Consider the following 19,837-nt stretch of genomic DNA (forward strand, 5'->3'; position numbering starts at 1 on the left):
TCTGCGGAGGCAGACCAGGACCTGCAGGGCGTTCCTGGACGCACGTCCACCAAACTACACGGTCCTGCTGCCCACTGGTGACCAGTCCCTAGGTTCCTCGCCAGCCCTGCACCGGGGAGTTGTGGGCGGGGGGGGGGGGCGTCTGCATCAGCCCCTCGCCAGCTGGCTGAGCTTTAAAATGGAACGTCAATGGCTCCGAAGCCGGAGCTGTCCTCAGCAAGAGTGAGGTTTGGCAGGAGTCTAGCTGGTGCTCAGCTAACCTCTAATTATGTATTTCCGTGGGCAGGAGGATAACAAATTGCTACACTTTCTTCCTGCACTTTTGTTTCTAAGTCTTATATCCTCTGTTGTGATTTTTTTCTCATAGCCAGACAGATTCATAAACTTCTTAAAAGCCTAAATACGGTTTTTGTGCAAAATTGTAAATGATTATCTTTAATCTGTGTTCTCTTATCTCGGGGTGTTGGGATTCTTGATTCTGAAGGGTTTGTTCTTTGATCTCTTGTTTTCTTAAGCCCCCAGTGTTTGGAACCGAGGAGGTGGACACACCCTCCTTAGTAGGTTCTCTTAAAGCCTTTGCTCTGAGAACAAGCAAGCATTTCCATAACATAGAGAACTTTTCAGTTGTCATTTGTTTTTTAGTGGCGGAAGCCGATATGTAAATGCAAATGCAAATGCCGGTATCTGTGGCAAAACACTTGTTGCCTATTTTGTGCATATTTTGATTTTCTCGTTTAGTATCTGAAACATAAATATGGTAAGCCAGATTCGAACGTTACAAACTATTCTGTTGTTGAACCATCATGTAAGGAGCCTGGAAAATTGTCCCTGGAACTTGGAAGGAAGGTTTCTTCTAGAAAGAAGAGTGATAAAATCCAAACCTAATGGTGTGATTAACTCAGCTATTAGCTAAATAAGGTCACCTTACCAGGATTGGACGCTGTTCAAGTCAGGGCAGGAAGAAGGCCTGAGATGGAAGTGAGATGTGGCTGAAAGTGAAAAGCAGCTGTGGCCTGAAAAAGGGTGGGGACAGCTGCGGGGCACCTGGGCAGAGCCCTCAGCACTGAGGAGTGGCCCACTTGGGGTCCCCAAAGAGAGGTCACCTGGGGACTTGTTAGAAATACGTCAGCCCCAACCCAGGCCCTCTGGGTCAGAAACTGGGCACGAGGCCCAGCATCCTGCCAGCACAAGCACCAAGTCTGCAGGGTCACTGTTCTCAGGGACACCAGCCCTATGAGACACCTGCAAGGAAAGGCTCGTGGCCAAGAGCACCAGGAAACACAGCATATGAACTCTTCCTTGTGGATGTCCACCGCACACAAGAAGGAGTCCGCTAAGTCTAAGCCTTTGCTTCCCACGTGATCTACCACAGGGCCCTTTTTGTGCCCGATTTCAGCCAACTCCCCATGGAATCACTGGGAAGAAGCACCCTCCCTCCCCCCGCCCCCGCCCCCCACAGGGGAGCAGATGCCCATTTTTCCCTGTGGTCCCGTGTGGGCACAGGCTTCCCTCCCCCTGTCACCACTTTGGCCCATCAGTCACTTGTGAATTGGGTTGTCCAGTCCCTGGGGCACACAGACCTTGCACTGGGCCCCCTTGGGTGCCTCTCACCACCCCTTTTAAAATGGAGAGTGTCCAGCCAGCTTTTCCAATGCACCACTCCTCCACCCCATCTCAAGGCTTCTGGAAAGTGGGACAGGCTCTGCTCCCTGGTGAGATTGCCCGGGGTCATCTCACCTGGGGTCAGGGGAGCACTGTCTCCCCTGCTGTCCCTCCACCATTCCTGCCTTAGCGGCCTCTGCCATTTGCTCAGAAGGGACAGGAAGTGAGGGGTGGTCTGCAGAGAGTGAGGCTCCTTCCCCGCTCTGCAAGCCCGGTCTATTCACAGCTTAGGGGTGCCTTTGTTTTTCTAAAAGATTTAGATTGAACTTTAGCACTTCACTGACATTTTCAAGATTTTGAAAATAAATGTTTTTCCTTGTAAGGTGGCTTAACAAACAAAAGGTCTACTGTTAAGTGTAGCCAAATGTTCTAGTGTTTATGTGGATCTGGCTTAGGGCTGTCACTTCTAAATCCTTTGCAAAACAAAACCCTGCTATGTTCCTGGAAATCATCTAGCCCGGAGCTGTGGTGTTAGCTCGGTTTGTGATGCCGCCTCCTCTCACCACCCCTGAGCTATCTCTGACGTATCTCTGCAGAAACTTTGGTCAACTCAGGAGTGTCCCTGTCAGGATCACTGAGGCCTCAGCATCTGTTCTTACGGGTCTCGCATTTACTCCAGTCTTGCGGAAGCAGGGCAGATTTTCTGTAACGGCCCCTGGAATTCTAGGTGAGGCTCGAAGGGGAGCCCGAGACGTGGCGGGCAGTCATGTCCAGCACATGCCTCCTCTTCCGGTCCGGCAAGGGGGTGTTGGTGCGACCCATGTTGCGGACGGTGACACCCAGAGGCCGCACGAGGCTGAGTCGTTCACTTAGGGTCACACAGCTGAGCGACAGGGTGTGTCGCTCCAGGGCCCGAGGCTAAGTGTGTGGCGGCTGTGAGGCAGGTGCTCATTCTTGCTGCCCAGAGTCCACTCCGGCTTGCCCCCCTTGAGCTCCTCACTCACCACCTAGTCTGGTCTTCCCACCCACCTGGCTAGGCCGCAGGCCTCTTGGAGATGAGCTAGGACCGCCTGGTGTTCCCCATGGGCCCATGTTCGAGCAGGGGGTGGGGGGGTGGGCATAGTGGCTGATGGGGGAGGGGTGCCGATGGCAGCAGGAGCGACTGGTCAGTGCGCCTGCAGGGGTGTGCAAGGTGGGGAGCCCCGGGAGGCTGCCAGGAGTCTGCCCGGACTCTGGAGAGGGTGGACAGAGGATTGGGCAGGCAGGCAGGGGCGACGTCCACCTGTTAGGGCCCAGGAAAGCCTGTTGTGCCCCCCACCCCCTGCCCAGGTAGCTGTGGTTAGCCCAAGTGAGACATGCCCATGAGGCCCGGACTCCGTGCTGACCGAGGCCAGAGGAGCCCCACTGTGGCAACGCCAAGCTCAGTGACACCAAGTGCGAGAGCGCAGATTGGCAGGGTGCCGGGAAGAGGGGCTGGGGAATTCGGGGCTTTCCTTCTCCCCATGGCAGTGTTGCGAGGCTTCAGCAGTTCACCAGGAGAGACGCTCGCGTCTGGGACGGCTGTGCCCCATCAAGTGCCCTGGAACGGCTGCCCCGGACTATGTGTAGAGCTAGTTTAACCCACTGCACCCAGCGCTGGGCCAGGAGCGCGACAGAGACCCCGCCTCCGCTCTGAGAGGACGCTGAGCCAAGCATGCCAGGACTCTCCAGCCACCTCCAATAACTTCTACATAACTTGTGCTGGCCTCTGCTCGTCACTATGTGGGCTTAATTTCTACCCATGCTTCTATATCTTTTTTTTTTTTTTTTAAGTAGGCTCCTTGCCCAGCGCAGAGCCCAACACGGGGCTTGAACTCACAACCCTGAGATCATGACCTGAGCCGAGATCACGAGTCGGACAGTCAACTGACTGAGCCACCCAGGCGCCCCTACTCAGGCCTGTATAGCTTAAACTTGCACTTGAACTTGGCTCCTGTCTAAAAAGACCTTGTTCAAGCAGGAAGGGGCCTGCCGGGGTGGGGGTGGGGGTGGAAGAGTGGCCTCTGCGGGTGGGAACATGGAAGTCCCACCGCCCTGGCTTCACCGTGAGGGAGGACCCCGCCCCCCATGCAGCCCCGCCTTCCAGACAACCCTCTTCTTGCACCCTGTTCAACCTTGGAGGGCAGTGACTCCATACTGTAATCATTTTCTAGGACAAATTGATGCTTGCCTACAAGTTAGACTTATAAATACATTTTATTAGAACTTGGCAAATAGTGGTACGAGGTTTAATCCTGTATGTTAAGAATAGAATTGCTTGAAGGGTAAACTTGAAATAAATTTCAGTTTGCTGTTACATAGAAGCTTAAGTCTTTGACAGGTATTTTTTTAAGCCTGTGCTACTGAAAATGGGCAGGCTTGGGAGCAGAGCAGAGCGTGGCTTGCAGACTCCTTCTGTGGATGCCCCTGGAGGCCACGGTGCCTCCCAGCTGGTGCCCTTTACCCCTGGGTTTGGTTGGGGGTGGCCTGACATTGTTGCCCAGGCAGGCAGTTTGCATTCGGTTTAGAGTGTTTCTGTCCTTTGTGTGGTGGGATCTAGACAGGCAGGAGGAGGGGAGGGCACAAGTTGAATGAGGCAAGTACCCTGAAGCTAAACCTTTGAAATAGTTTGCATTTTATTTGATAAAATAGACTGTCTCTTTTGTGTTTCCATGAATGCCTCCATCTGCCGGTGCAGTGACTGCTGGTGTCTCTCTAACCGAAATTCTTCCTCATCTGCTTTCCTCACAAGCCTTCCCGCCTAGCGCAGGCAGGCTTCCTTCCCAAGATGGACAAAGGCCTGGTGAGGTGTCAGCCCGCCCCTCCACTCAGCCAGCTGGCCCAGGTTTGAGCAGGCGGGCGGGCGTGCTGTGTGGCTGGAGTGGAGCTTGTCCCCGAGAAGCTAGGGCCGGCGGCTGCTTCTGCGCTGGTGCGAGGCACTGTCCTCGCCCCGTCTGTACTCCAGTGTGCCCCCTACAGAAGCAGAGTCTGCCCTGCATTGATCCCGCAAGCTGGAACTTGTCCTGAGTACATTCTGTGTGGCCCTGGTAGGTGCGAGAAACAGTGAACGAGACGGGGAAGATCCGTGTGGAGCCTGTGCCTCAGAGGAAGGGACAGACGTGAACAGAAACACAAAATGAGGCTAATTGTAGGTCATAAGTCCTAGGAAAATAAACTGAATGATTGGATGGGCACCGGATGGTGGAGGAAGGCCTCTGGTGGCCTCGGGCGGCATGTGACGCTCAGAAGATGAGGGGCACGCCCCAGCCGGTGCCACGGCCGTGAGACAGGCAGGACTGCAGGCGTCCAGAGGACTGCAAGGGGCTGTCCCGGCTCTCCGGGGGAGAATGGGGGAGGTTCCGATGGGTCAGGCGGCAGGTGGAGCCCGGGGCTCCAGGCATGGAGGCTGGATGAACAGCAGGAAGGAAGAGCGGTTTTAAGCAGGCCGTCATATGATCTGGTTTCTATGTTAAAAAATCTGGCTGCTGTCTGGAGAACCGAGGGCCAGAGACTGACCAGGGTCAGATTGGGACGATGCGAGTGAGCCCCGCCAGGGCTGGCCACCTCCGGGGAGTGCTGACGGACCTGGGGCGGCAGATCCGGGCGGGAAGAACCGTAGGGGCACTGACACCCATCTTTCTGCAGCAGCACGGGTTCTCGGAGTTGACCCTTCCAGTTGGTGAACAGGAGGAAAGACTGCATTCTAGGCAGTATTGCATTTTTGGATAGATGATTTTTGGTCAAAGCTCACCAAGTGAGAGGTCTTCTCTCCCGGGGTACAGCAGGGGAGGGTATGTTTCCAGGACACAGCCAATGTCCCTGTGCTGGGCTGGTTTTCTTCCACTTCCTGCTGTTAATGAAACATTATCTAAAACCTGGAACTATGAAGAAAGAGGGCTGGCATGTCCTCTCCCCTGTCATTGTGGCCTGGTGTCACGGGCTCCCCAAGGGGCTGGTTTTCGGGGGCACGTACCGGTGTTGGACCCGGCGTCCTCACTGTTGGTTAAGCGTTCTGACTCAGAAGCTACGGCATAACTCATACACCTCATCTGGTGGAGGAACAGAGAGTTCCCCTGTCTGGTGGAAAAGGGCACCCCAGTGGTTAGGGGCTTCCTGCCCTGCTGGGCGTTAGCCAGCTTTGGCTCGGAGCGGCTGTTCCTGGCGGGTCGGGTGCTCCGTCTGTGTGCCCCTGACCTGCTCCTTCAGTGCTCAGTCCAGGAACACCTTTGATGCCTGTTTGTCCTGCATTTGTACGAGTCATGCCTCTCGCTTTTTGGAAATGAGGCCCTGACACTGGCCGCGGGAGGATGCAGGGTCTGGAGCCCTCACACTGCCGAAGGTACCAAGTGTCTGGTGTCTCAGGGACGGCAAAGGGAAGCCCCCTGGACCCGCAGTGTTCTTGGAGCGCCTGTAGACCAGTGGGGCGGCAGCCGGCGTACCCAGTGCCCACGCTCCTTGGGTAACACTGTAACTCTGGCCCTTTCACCATTGTGATGAGGACAAGCAGTTGGGTAAAACCCAGGGAAACCAAGATTTTCCTTTATCTTTTTCATTTTTAAGCCACCAGCAGTTGTGCCCTATTTCAAAAGGCAGGGTCCACCTCCCGGGTGCCTGGAAAAGTTGAAGGAGCTTTGGAGGCTGAAAAGCCAGAGTTGGTGACTGCAGCCTGGGCCACCTCCACTTTCCCTGTGGCGGGATCTGCAGCCCAGACCGTGCACTTCCCCCAAGGCTGGCTGCCCTGACTGCGCCTCGCCTGGGAAAGCAGCCAGCGCCCCTGGGAGGACAGCTGGCCCCCGCTTCCGGGGGGCCCAAGAGTGGGGGCCGAATGTGGACGTTGGACCAGCTGTGGGGTACAGGCTGGGTCAGGACACTCGGTCTACCCAGAACCTGGGTGCTGGGCTAGAGACTGACCTGAAGAGGAGCTGTGTTGACCTTGCTCAATGTGGCTGCCAGAGCCCAAGGAAGGCTGCCTTGCCTGGGTCTTTGCGGGCACCTAGATGGGGGGTGGCAGCCACTCTGCGGTCTCTGCCACCAGGACCCCACACTGCTGGTCAGAGTGATGTTGTTCACTCCTCACCCTGCAGGTGTGTCTGAGTCCCTCCCGAGACCTGCAGCCTCGCAGGACTGGCCCAGCCCCTGACTCTAGACCCCCTCGTGCTGGCCGCCCCTCCCCTCCCCCGGCTGCCTGCTGGTCTCCACCTGGGGCTATCTCCCCTCCCATCCCTGCCTCTGGGACCCTGGTCAGTCGCCAGCGCCCAGGAGGGTCACTGGGAGTTTGCTGTTGGCCTGCGTGAGCGTGGGGTCCCCTGCTGCCCCGCTGGTGAGTGCTCAGAACACATTCTAGCAGCAGGCGCTTACCAGCCTTGCCATGAGTGGGACGCGTGGCTGTCAGCCTGTCCTCACGGCCCCCTTAGAGGGGAGATGTTATCTGGCCTGTCTTATAGGCGGAGCCCTGAGGCACGGAGACTGGTAAGTTGCCCAGATCCTCCAAACCTGCTGAGAGGCAAAGCAGGATGTGGGCTGCACGATCAGCCTGCAGACGGGTGTCCTCATGTCATCCAGCACTGCTTGCCATCTATCTGCTCTAGGTGTGCCTGCTGGTGCTGGGACAGGCCAGGCAACTCTGGGGACACCTGGAAGGCCAATGGAGACGAGCACAGTAAAGGGGGCAGACGCCAGACTCGCCAGGACGTGACCTACGAAGAACGTGGGAGGACGCATAGTGTAGCTGTTGGGGGCGGGGTGGGGGTGAGACACATCAGGGCTAGAGGGCCAGGAAAAGCGGGGGGCCTGTCCGGACTGATTGAGAACAGCCTTGCTCCCAAGACCGTGGGGAGCCATCAGGGTCCTCTCAGGGCTGTGGCTGGGTCCCAGCTGGCTGCCGTCCACGTGGAGGCACATGGCAGGTGGAGGCGGCCTCCGCCCCGCACGGCTCCCAGCGCGCTGCAGTGTGCCGGTGCCCATCGCCAGCACGGCCTGCCTTGGCACCATCTCCTGCTTCTCCACCCAGGCATCCCCTTTGTCAGGCAGAGAACTCCCCTCGTCCCCCTAGGGTGGTGCATCGTCAGCGCTGAGCCGGCAGAGTGTGGCTCGCTCTGCACGGAGATCAGCTGGAACAGCAGTGCTCAGGTTAACTGTCACGAATGTCGTGGAGAGGAAGGCAGAGGAGGTGAAGACCGTTAGCCACCCGGTGCTTCTGTGACGCTAAGCGACAATTTCCTAGTTACTATCTCCGAGTCAAAGGATGGCACGGCTCAGGGGCAGAGGGCTCCTTGGGGCTGGGGCAGCCCCGGGGCCAGGGCGAGGGAGGCAGCACTGGGTGCCCCGCACTTACCCTGTGGGGCCTTACCGCTCAGCTCTCCCGCCTGTAAAGTAGGAGTGGTAACGGTCACATCGCAGGCTTGGGCATGAAGCTTAAATGGGATAACACAGATCATAGTGCTTTTAGAACATTGAGTCCTGCACAGGATGCAAGAGGTGATGTGGCCACCCCTGCAGAGCACATGGCGTCGTGTCGTCCGGACAAGCCCCAAGGGTGCCGGGAGTGGGAAGGAGCTCGTGTCGCTGCGCAGGGCGCCGTTGGCTGGGCTGCACCTGTGGCTCAGGGTGGGGCTCCACGCCCACTAGAGGACAGCTGGCTCCCCACTTCCGGGGGGCCCAAGAGTGGGGGACAAATGTGAACGTTGGACCAGCTGTGGGGTACAGGCTGGGTCAGGACACTCTGTCTACCCAGAACCTGGGTGCTGGGCTAGAGACTGACCTGAAGAGGAACACGGTTCCTGCCTGTGCGGAGAGGGCCCTGGTCGGGTGGAGAAGCAGTAGAAAATGTATTGGCGATACAAGGATAAGTTGTTTTCCTAAGGAATCAGTTTTCTGTATGTTTAACAAGGAAACACGCTGTGCAAAGGCTCGTTGATGAAGTGGTTGATTTCGTTCCACGCGTGACCATGTGGGGTTTGAAGGAGCACGTGTGTGTGCGCTGCATGGCCGGGAGTGGGCTGGATTTGAAGGAGGGAGTGTCTTCATCTGGAGCTTATAGGAGAAAGGGAGACATTCGCAGCACTCTTTTTTAAGATTTTATTTATTTATTTGACAGAGAGACACAGTGAGAGCGGGAACACAAGCAGGGGGAGTGGGAGAGGGAGAAGCAGGCTTCCCGCGGAGCAGGGAGCCCGATGTAGGGCTCGATCCCAGGACCCTGGGACCATGACCTGAGCCGAAGGCAGACGCTTAACGACTGAGCCACCCAGGTGCCCCTCGCAGCACTTTGAGAATGTTCAGGTCGGCACACTCGTGTTGTGTGTGTGCCGTGTGCCTGTGACATGGTGTTGCAAGCTGATTCTGAACCCTGGGCAGATTCCTTAGCCTCTCTGACCCTCAGCCTCCTCATCTGTAACATCCTGCCTGTTTCAGCCAGCAGACTTCCACAGTAGATGATTTGGTAAGAAAGCTTTGTAAAGTACCGTGTAGTTGACTTTGTTTTGGAAGCAAGACTGGTGGGGAGCTTTTCTTGCCATTTTAACTGTGCCTGGGCAGAGAATCAGGGTAGGCCTCCCTATGGGGGTGACATTTGTGTTGAAATCGATGAATAAAGCAGCAAGTACAAGTCAGAGGAAAGTGTGTTCCACCCAAGGAAGAGCAGGTGCAAAGGTCCTGGGGCAGGAATGCGCCTAGACTTGTCTGTGGCTTGGGGGAGGGGGGGAGTGAATGAGGAAGAGATGATGAGGGTACAAGTGCAGTGAGGTACGCCATCTGGAAGGTTACAAGGACACACAGGAGGTGATCTTGCCTGCAGATGTGCATGCCTTGCTGAGGGCTAGGCCACCCCCTGGGGCCCCTTCCAATAGGTTAGAATTTGAAGAATCACATAGCTCAATCTTGATCAGAATGTTTGCTTTCTTATCATGGGAACACAGTAGGTGGGAACAGCTGGCAGATACTGGGGCCTGGCGGCGGGGTGGGGGGTTCTGCCTAGAAAGCGAGCAGCCCAGTCAGCACAGTAGGTCTGGAGGGGGTGTGGGAGCCTGGCTACTGGTGGCTGCCCGGGGACACAGACTTTATCCTGCGTGTGCTCAGAGCTGGGCGCGTGGACGTGACCGCTGCGTCACACAGTCGTGGCAGGGGCGGGGGGCCTGTGCTGCAGAGCTGCTTTCGAGGCCTTACTCTGATCTGGGGCTGTGGTCTGAGCCTGGGGCGCGGGTGCCGGACAGCCTGACAGCCTCCAGTTCTCGGGGGCATAGCAGCTGCCTTCAGGGTTGCCGGGTTGTTGACGGCAGGGCTGACAGCCGTTCTTACCTCCACATGGGAAGCCAGTGTGTTCACACTGTCTCTCGCGCCGTGTTAGACTCAGAAGGGTTATTAAAATGTGGCTGGTGCCGCCATGGCCTTGGGTTGGTCAGGATCACTGTCATCTGCAGCGTCACGACCTGTGGTATCTGTTTTGCGGAGTGCTGTTTGGAGCCTCTCTACACCGGGGACTCCAGGAGGGTGGAAACCAAGCAGAGCACAAGTAGCCGCAGGGTGCACGTGCACAAGACAGTGTCTGCCAGCGCCCTGCAGACGGGGGTGGGGATGCATTCGCTTTTGTGCGTGAGACACACTTAGTAAGAAGAATCTGAAAAACAAAAGAAGTCAGACCAAGTCCCACCATGAAAACCAAACCATAGCCAACATCTTGGAGTGCATTCTTTCCATTTTTCTTCCCTGTTCCTGGTCTGGCTTGATTATTCATTGATTCCACCAAATGCTCAGTGTTAGCCCTTGGGGCAGTTCTTCATTTTCTTACATACTTTTTCTGGGCAGTGGGTGCTTTTGTTTTTTTAAGCATGAAATGACAATGTGTCATGGAAATTCCCAGTAAACAGTGAAACCCTGTGTTTGTGAGACAGGAACGAGGTAGCAAACAGGAGGCGTTTTGGCAAGATGAATGGGAAGAGAAGCGAGGATGACAGGCTGGGGAAGGTTCCCCCAGCAGGGCAGTGGAAACTGCCGTGGGGGGCGCCGTGTGCGGGGTGGGGGGCCGCCGCCAAGGAGGGTGCCACGTGCAGGGTGGGGGGCCACCGCCAAGGAGGGTGCCGCGTGCAGGGTGGGGGCCGCCACCGTGGAGGGCACCGTGTGCAGGGTGGGGGGCGCCGTGTGCAGGGTGGAGGGCGCCGTGTGCAGGGTGGGGGGCGCCGTGTGCAGGGTGGAGGGTGCCGTGTGCAGGGTGGAGGGCGCCGTGTGCAGGGTGGGGGGCCACCGCCAAGGAGAGTGCCACGTGCAGGGTGGGGACCGCCACCGTGGAGGGCACCGCATGCAGGGTGAAGGGTGCTGTGTGCAGGGTGGGGGGCCGCCGCCATGGAGGGCGCTGTTGGCACGGCGCTGAGCTGCATGCTCTGGGCCATCTGCTGCACTAATTGGATGAGAGTATTAACTGTTCTTCCTTAGTTCCATGTAATTCGAGACTCCAGAAAGATGTGACCGGTGGTTCAGGAAGGTTCCGTGATTCTTGTTTCGAGCCATCTGAAATGGCCTCGGGACAGGAATTGGTTTCAAGGAGGCAACGTGAGCCGAACAGTATTTGGTCATTGGTGGTGAAAGCCAGCTGCAGCTTTTTTCCACTTGATTCTTCCCATCACGTTGATATTGGTAAATGTTTTTGCAAGGACAGGGGAGGAAGGTGAGGATCTTTTAGCACAAGTGGTGCGTTAGATGGGAAACTGGCAGCTATGGTCTTGGCCATGTCTAAGAGTGCTCGTGTGGTATGGATCTCGTCATGGCCAGTGTCTTCTCTCCTCCCAGGCACGTGTTTAATGGAACCTCTGAAGTTCCAGATCATAGCCAGTACCCAGATCAAACTTGAGTGATGTGCTTTTTAACCAGACTACTGCTTTAGACTGGTGGTGTCCTGTGAGGACCCATAGCAGCACAGGGCCTCCTCAGGGTCTCCTCCGGGTCTCAGTGAGACACCCGTGAGCCCCCATGCAGCACTCCCTTGGCTGCAGGAGACCAGGAGCGGACCCGCCCACCCGCGGGGCGGCCCCGTGCCTCCAGGCCAGTGTCTGGAGTGCCTGGGTCCCGCCTGAGGCTCCTTGGCGGTGAGTGTTGTGCCGCTGTCCGCAGACGGCTGCGCTCCTCTGCCCTGCTTCCCCAGGTGCCCCCCCGAGCAGCCTGGAGATGTTCGGTGGTATCAACCGGAACATCCTAGGGAAAGGGAGCAAATCTTTTAAAGAGAGAAGCTCACTTTTTAGAGGGTACTGGAGAAGCCGTGCCTTTGAGACTGGTGACCACAGGGCCAAGCCAAGCACTCGTCTCCCTGTGTGCACTGCGCCTCAGGGTTGCTGTGAGCTAGGCTCCTCTGTGCACGAGTGTCCTGTCCATACATGATGCAGGGGTGAGATGACATGCCGCCCACGTTCGGTGGGGGGGTGCTGTTGGGAAGAAGGGAGTGAGCCAGAGGTCACCTACCCACAACAGCAGCTGGGAAGCCATCTCCCCAGAGCATCAGGCTCGAGTCACCGTGCAGGTGCACACAGGTTGCAGGAGATGGGGCGCAGAGGTGCCGTCAGCACGGCCCCGACGGTGGGGGCACCCAGGGTCTTCGACAGGGAGTGCGGGGGGTAGCGGAGCAGTAGATGAGAAGACACACCGCAGTCGCAGCCTCCTGACCAGTGAAACTTAGGGAGATGCGAACCCTGAGTAGAGCGTGTGTGTGTGTGTGTGTGTGTGTGTGACTCGGTGTGACCGTAGCCACCGCCGGCTGTGACCTGGCAGCAGGGTAGTTCTGGGAGCGGGCCACCTGGCCGGAGCTGGTATGACCTTGTGATATTCACATGTGCTGACATTCCCACGAGAAAACCTTTAAAGATAGGCAAAATACATATTTAAAACTGCTCCTGTTCTACTCCCAGGACCAGAGACCACATTCAAGGGTCTGGCGGAGGCGTCCAGGGAAAGTAGAAACCACTTCCCAGAAAGACCGCGGCTCGGACGCTGCAGCCTCGGATTCTCATTTGCACGAGTGCCCCCGGGAGTGTCGTCGCTACACGTGCAGGGCCGGGCCTCTCCATCTGCAGGCGCACTCTCGGCGGCCCCGCACAAGGCCAGCACGGTGGCTTCCGTCCGGCAGGGCCGTGCTCCATTAGGAGCACCCTCATTAGGCTTGCACCCTCAGCAGAAGTCCGTCCGCCGTGTTGTCCATGATGGGAGACACCTCCAGCCCAGGGAGGCTTTGCCCGCCTCTCCCAGCCTGACGCAGGAACGCTCTGTGCACGCGAGGGCTGGATCCATGACCTGGGGGAGGCGTGGGCTGGTGGCCCACGTGGATGTGGGCCCAGACCCACACTGAAGGTCACGCTCCTGCTTTTCAGACTGGGCTGCTGCCATCCGTGTTGCCGCCCTGGACTGCGCGGAGGAGGAGAACCACGAGGTGTGCCGAGCCTATAACATCCACTTCTACCCCACCTTCCGGGTGAGCACCCCTGCCCTCTCCCGCGGGCCTGCTCTCCTCCCACTCTGTCTCTCCTCTCTTTCCACCGGAGGGGCGCCTTCCCGCGACATTCACTGCGTATGTAACTCCTACACTCGGGCACATGGGGCATGTGACTTGGGACTTAGCAGGAACTCATTTACACGGGGTCACCTTTCGCGTTCCGCCCTCTTGGGTTGTGCATGTTGCCAGGGCTGGGGGGCTGTATGTGCACACCCAGCCCCCCACCCCATGGCAGCAGCAGAGGAGGGCGAGGTCTGCAGCCCGTAGACCCGGTGGGCGTGGGCATGCTCGGGGCTGCCATCGGGGCCGCCATCGGGGCCATGGGCCAGGTGTCTCCTCCCCAACCCCCTGCGTGTGTGGCCCATGTCAGGCTCGGCGCCGTTGGCTCACCATATATGTGGTGGGTCGGGTTGTCAGAGTGACACCTGGCGGGTACCTGTGGGTGGCCCTTCAGGCAGGTTTTACCCTTTCTTCCCCTGTGGGCAGAGAACAGACAAACCTGTTGAGAAGATTCTGAAGAAGCACGTGCGGGGTGTGTGCTCACATGCGTGTGTGCACTTGCGGTCCCGTGCGGGCACACGGGCGCATCAGGGCGGTGTTTACATCCCAGAAAACATGCAGCCTCTGAGGAAGCTTGCACCCCGCCCCAGTCTTCCTAAAACCCTGTGCTCTGTGTGGCTTGCAGCCCAATGCTTTCCAGCTGCTTACGTGGCTGGGCTTTGTGGCAGCCACGCCTCCACCCCACCCAGTGATGCTCCTCTGGAGTTTTGCGTAACTCATCCTCGGCTTTCTTGTCTGAGTTTTATTTTGTTTTAGCCGCACACACAGGGTGTTGCGCTCAGTGTGAGCTCCGGGCCTTCTCTCTCGTGCTGAACAGGTGTTCTGAGAGCACCCCGCACCCTTGGCTGTGGCTTCGGTCCCCTAAGAACACCTCCTTGTGTGACTGCGGCCATGTCTTCTGTTCACAGGCCCTGTGTCACCCCATCTGCTCCTTCCGTTTGCCCATTTTGCTCTTGGGTATTTGCAGTTTTCTTAACTGATTCACAGGAGTCCTGTACGCATCCTTGACACTGACTTTTCTTTCAGTTGTGAGAACTGAGAGTGTCTTCACCTGGTTTGCAGTTCTCACCTTCTTCAGCATCTCTTCTAGAGAAGGTTTTTGATTTTAATAGTTTCTTTTCTTCTGCTCACCCTCCCTGTAAGTCGTTTGTGTCACTCGAGCCTACCGTTAAGATACGTATTGATATCGCGAATCAGGGAAAGCGCCTACTGCGCGGCCTGGCTTCCAGCCCTGTTGGGTCAGGAAGTGTAGCTGACAGAACTCCGACGGGTACTAACCACACCCAGTGGGTCTGCTTAGAAACACTGATGTCGCAGACGTGCACAGAAATGTGCGGCTCCTTATCAGTCAACGTGAACTTTCTGGAGCAGATTAACTAAATTCTCACTCTTTAAGATGGTGGCCGTTTTCTTGCTTACAGATTAAACTTTTGCACAGACACCAAGTCAGACTTGTTTCTTACTTGTTCTGTGTTTTTCCTCTTAGTATTTCAAGGCATTTACAAAGGACTTTACAACTGGAGAAAATTTTAAAGGTAAGGACAAGCTTTATATTTTACTGACAGAGTCGCCTCATAAACCCGTTAAAGCAAAGGTGGTTTCAGGAGACCAGAGAGCCCATGTGATGGGGTCTGTGGGGCCCCTACCCCAGCTTCAGCGAATCTGCATCAGCACCTCTGACCCATCTTTCCTCGAAGAGCTCAAACATTTGTAGTTTCGGCAACAACTTTTTATTCTGTGTTTTGCCTTCCTTGTTAAATTTGATGGTGAAATCTCTTTTTTTTTAAGTAAGCTCTTTTACTCAAAAAAGATTTGGAGAAGGTCACAAACCACATGCTCACCTAATGAATTTTATGAGCGAGCCCCCCGGGGAGCCAGTGCTCATCTCAGGCTCCGATGTGCTACCAGTCAGTCCACGGTGACGGCTGTTCTCCATTAGGGTCGCCAGGCATGTTTTGAACTTGGCGTAGATGGCAGCGAGGCGCTCCCGGCCTCTGTCCTCACGCTGTGTGTGTGAGATCGGCCCCTTTTGTTCCCACGCGGGTCGCTGTGTGGTCTGTCGTGTGCGCCCGCCGCGGTCTGTGGATGGCTGTCGGTGCATCCTGCCGTGCCCGTGCCGTGCCCGTGCTGTGCCCTCCGAGGCCCCGGGGCGGTGGCGCTCCATGGGGCAGACGTAGTGGTGATGGCGGCTTGCCTCCCCGCAGGGCCCGACCGAGAGCTGCAGACTGTGAGGCGGACAATGATCGACTTCCTGCAGAACCACACGGACGGAGACAGGCCTCCTGCTTGCCCGCCTCTGGACCCCGTTCGGTGCGTAGTTGCGTGAAAAAGGGAATGTTAGGACTTGAATTTAATGTTGTAAAATATGGTTTTGCATTAAGTGATGTGGGTGCTGGCGTATGATGGCCAGCTCGCCGTTCTCGGAAGCACTAAAAGCCGCTTTGTTTCTCCTAAAAGGCCCAGTGACATCCTTTCTCTCATGGACAACCATGATAGCCGTTACGTGGCCGTCCTGTTGGAGAGCAACAGCTCCTATGTTGGCCGTGAGGTACTGTGTCTGTGTCTTGCCCCGTCTCACCGCATGCTGTGATTCGGTTCCCCTGTGGTAACGACCGCTTCCTCCTGATCGGTGGCGGTCCCGTGTTTCGCTCCTGTTAATTCTTGGGATGTAGTGGTGTCGCTCAGCGGACTGGCCGGTTCGCAGAGAAGACTGAGAAGGGCCCTCGAGGGTGAAGCAGGCAGGCTCACGGCCTCGTCCTCAGTGTGGGGCTGAGAGGGGCCCCCCAGACCCACCTTTCAGGGCACGCTGCCTCTTTCCTCGAGGCTCTATTTCTTTTCTTTAAATTTTTATTGTTATGTTAATCACCATACATTACATCATTAGTTTGTGATGTAGTGTTCCATGATTCACTGTTTGTGCATAACACCCAGTGCTCCACGCAGAACGTGCCCTCTTTAGTACCTGTCACCAGGCTAACCCATCCCCCTACCCTCCTCCCCTCTAGAACCCTCAGTTTGTTTTTCAGAGTCCATCATCTCTCATGGTTGGTCTCCCCCTCCAATTTACTCCCCTTCATTCTTCCCCTCCTGCTAGCTTCTTTTTTTTTCTTAACATATATTGTATTATTTGTTTCAGAAGTACAGATCTGTGATTCAACAGTCTTGCACAATTCACAGCGCTCACCGTAGCACATACCCTCCCCAATGTCTATCACCCAGCCACCCCCTCCCTCCCACCCCCCACCACTCCAGCAACCCTCAGTTTGTTTCCTGAGATTAAGAATTCCTCATATCAGTGAGGTCATATGATACATGTCTTTCTCTGATTGACTTATTTCACTCAGCATAACACCCTCCAGTTCCATCCACGTCGTTGCAAATGGCAAGATCTCATTCCTTTTGATGGCTGCATAATATTCCATTGTGTATATATACCACCTCTTCTTTATCCATTCATCTGTCGATGGACATCTTGGCTCTTTCCACAGTTTGGCTATTGTGGACATTGCTGCTATAAACATCGGGGTGCACGTACCCCTTTGGATCCCTACATTTGTATCTTTGGGGTAAATACCCAGTAGTGCAATTGCTGGATCGTATGGTAGCTCTATTTTCAACTGTTTGAGGAACCTCCATACTGTTTTCCAGAGGGGTTGCACCAGCTTGCATTCCCATCAACAGTGTAGGAGGCTTCCCCTTTCTCCACACCCCCGCCAACATCTGTCGTTCCCTGACTTGTTAATTTTAGCCATTCTGACTGGTGTGAGGTGGTATCTCATTGAGGTTTTGATTTGGATTTCCCTGATGCCGAGCGAGGTTGAGCACTTTTTCATGTGTCTGTTGGCCATTTGGATGTCTTCTTTGGAAAAATGTCTGTTCATGTCTTCTGCCCATTTTTTGATTGGATTATTTGTTCTTTGGGTGTTGAGTTTGATAAGTTCTTTATAGATTTTGGATACTAGCCCTTTATCTGATATGTCATTTGCAAATATCTTATCCCATTCTGTCGGTTGTCTTTTGGTTTTGTGGACTGTTTCTTTTGCTGTGCAAAAGCTTTTTATCTTGATGAAATCCCAATAGTTCATTTTTGCCCTGGCTTCCCTTGCCTTTGGCGATGTTTCTAGGAAGAAGTTGCTGCGGCTGAGGTCGAAGAGGTTGCTGCCTGTGTTCTCCTTTAGGATTTTGATGGACTCCTGTCTCACGTTTAGGTCTTTCAACCATTTGGAGTCTATTTTTGTGTGTGGTGTAAGGAAATGGTCCAGTTTCATTCTTCTGCATGTGGCTGTCCAATTTTCCCAACACCATTTGTTGGAGAGACTGTCTTTTTGCCATTGGACATTCTTTCCTGCTTTGTCAAAGATTAGTTAACCATAGAGTTGAGGGTCCATTTCTGGGCTCTCGATTCTGTTCCATTGATCTATGTGTCTGTTTTTGTGCCAGTACCATACTGTCTTGATGACAGCTTTGTAATAGAGCTGGAAGTCTGGAATTGTGATGCCGCCAGCTTTGCTTTTCTTTTTCAAGATTCCTCTGGCTATTCGGGGTCTTTTCTGGTTCCATGCAAATTTTAGGATTATTTGTTCCATTTCTTTGAGAAAAGTGGATGGTATTTTGATGGGGATTGCATTGAATGTGTAGATTGCTCTAGGTAGCATTGACATCTTCACAATGTCTGTTCTTCCAATCCATGAGCATGGAATGTTTTTCCATTTCTTGGTTTCTTCCTTAATTTCTTTCATGAGTATTTTATAGTTTTCTGAGAACAGATCCTTTGCCTCTTTGGTTAGATTTGTTCCTAGGTATCTTATGGTTTTGGGTGCAATTGTAAATGGGATCGACTCCTTAATTTCTCTCTCTTCTGTCTTGTTGTTGGTGTATAGGAATGCCACTGATTTCTGTGCATTGATTTTATATCCTGCCACTTGACTGAATTCCTGTATGAGTTCTAGCAGTTTTGGGGTGGAGTCTTTTGGGTTTTCCACATACAGTATCATATCATCTGCAAAGAGTGAGAGTTTGACTTCCTCTTTGACGATTTGGATGCCTTTGATTTCTTTTCGCTGTCTGATTGCTGTGGCTAGGACTTCTAATACTATGTTGAATAGCAGTGGTGAGAGTGGACATCCCTGCCGCGTTCCTGACCTTAGGGGAAAAGCTCTCAGCCTTTCCCCATTGAGAATGATATTCGCTGTAGGTTTTTCATAGATGGCTTTTATGATATTGAGGTATGTACCCTCTGTCCCTATACTCTGAAGAGTTTTGATCAAGAAAGGATGCTGTACTTTGTCAAATGCTTTTTCTGCATCTATTGAGAGGATCATATGATTCATGTTCTTTCTTTTCTTAATGTATTGTATCACGTTGATTGATTTGCGGATGTTGAGCCAACCTTGCAGCCCAGGGATAAATCCCACTTGGTCGTGGTGAATAATCATTTTAATGTACTGTTGGATCCTACTGGCTAGTATTTTGGTGAGAAGTTTTGCATCCATGTTCATCAAGGATATTGGTCTGTAATTCTCCTTTTTGATGGGGTCTTTGTCTGGTTTGGGGATCAAGGTAATGGTGGCCTCATTATAAATGAGTTTGGAAATTTTCCTTCCATTTCTATTTTTTGGAACAGATTCAGGAGAATAGGTATTAATTCTTTAAATGTTTGGTACAGTTCCCCTGGGAAGCCATCTGGCCCTGGGCTTTTGTTTTTTGGGAGATTTTTGATGTCTGCTTCAATTTCCTTAGTGGTTATAGGTCTGTTCAGGTTTTCTATTTCTTCCTGGTTCAGTTTTAGTAGTTGATACATCTCTAGGAATGCACCCATTTCTTCCAGGTTATCTAATTTGCTGGCATAGAGTTGCTCATAATATGTTCTTATAATTGTATTTCTTTTGTGTTGGTTGTGATTTCTCCTCTTTCATTCATGATTTTGTTGATTTGGGTCATTTCTCTTTTCTTTTTGATAAGTCTGGCCAGGGGTTTATTAATCTTGTTAATTCTTTCAAAGAACCAGCTCCTAGTTTCATTGATCTGTTCTACTGTTCTTTTGGTTTCTAGTTCATTGATTTCTGCTCTGATCTTTATTATTTCTCTTCTCCTGCTGGGTTTAGGCTTTATTTGCTGTTCTTTCTCCAGCTCCTTTAGGTGTAGGGTTAGGTTGTATATTTGAGACCTTTCTAGTTTCTTCAGAAAGGCTTGTATTGCTATATACTTTCCTCTGAGGACTGCCTTTGCTGCATCCCAAAGATTTTGAACAGTTGTGTTTTCATTTTCATCGGTTTCCATGAATTTTTTTAATTCTTCTTTAATTTCCTGTTTGACCCATTCATTCTTTAGTAGGATGCTCTTTAGCCTCCATGTATTTGAGTTCTTTCCGACTTTCCTCCTGTGATTGAGTTCTAGTTTCAAAGCATTGTGGTCTGAAAATATGCAGGGAATGATCCCAATCTTTTGGTACCGGTTGACACCTGATTTGTGACCTAGGATGTGATCTATTCTGGAGATGTTCCATGGGCACTAGAGAAGAATGTGTATTCTGTTGCTTTGGGATGGAATGTTCTGAATATGTCTGTGAAGTCCATTTGGTCCAGTGTGTCATTTAAAGTCTTTATTTCCTTGTTGATCTTTCGCTTAAATGATCTGTCCATTTCAGTCAGGGGGGTGTTAAAGTCCCCCACTATTATTGTATTGTTG

At 53.7% G+C, this 19,837-nt stretch overlaps 1 protein-coding gene across 1 annotated transcript in view; it reads left to right on the forward strand.

The window, feature by feature from the left end:
* The window catches only part of QSOX2 (quiescin sulfhydryl oxidase 2), a 48,676-nt gene that overhangs the window by 10,672 nt on the left and 18,167 nt on the right, over positions 1-19,837 (forward strand). Inside the window, exons 5-8 of the mRNA XM_027614723.2 lie at positions 12,969-13,069; positions 14,637-14,685; positions 15,355-15,460; positions 15,608-15,698. Of these exons, the coding sequence (XP_027470524.2) occupies positions 12,969-13,069; positions 14,637-14,685; positions 15,355-15,460; positions 15,608-15,698 (347 nt within the window). The remainder of the gene's footprint in view (positions 1-12,968; positions 13,070-14,636; positions 14,686-15,354; positions 15,461-15,607; positions 15,699-19,837) is intronic.

This window comes from Zalophus californianus, chromosome 13, assembly GCF_009762305.2.
Source record: "Zalophus californianus isolate mZalCal1 chromosome 13, mZalCal1.pri.v2, whole genome shotgun sequence".
NCBI lineage: Eukaryota > Metazoa > Chordata > Mammalia > Carnivora > Otariidae > Zalophus > Zalophus californianus.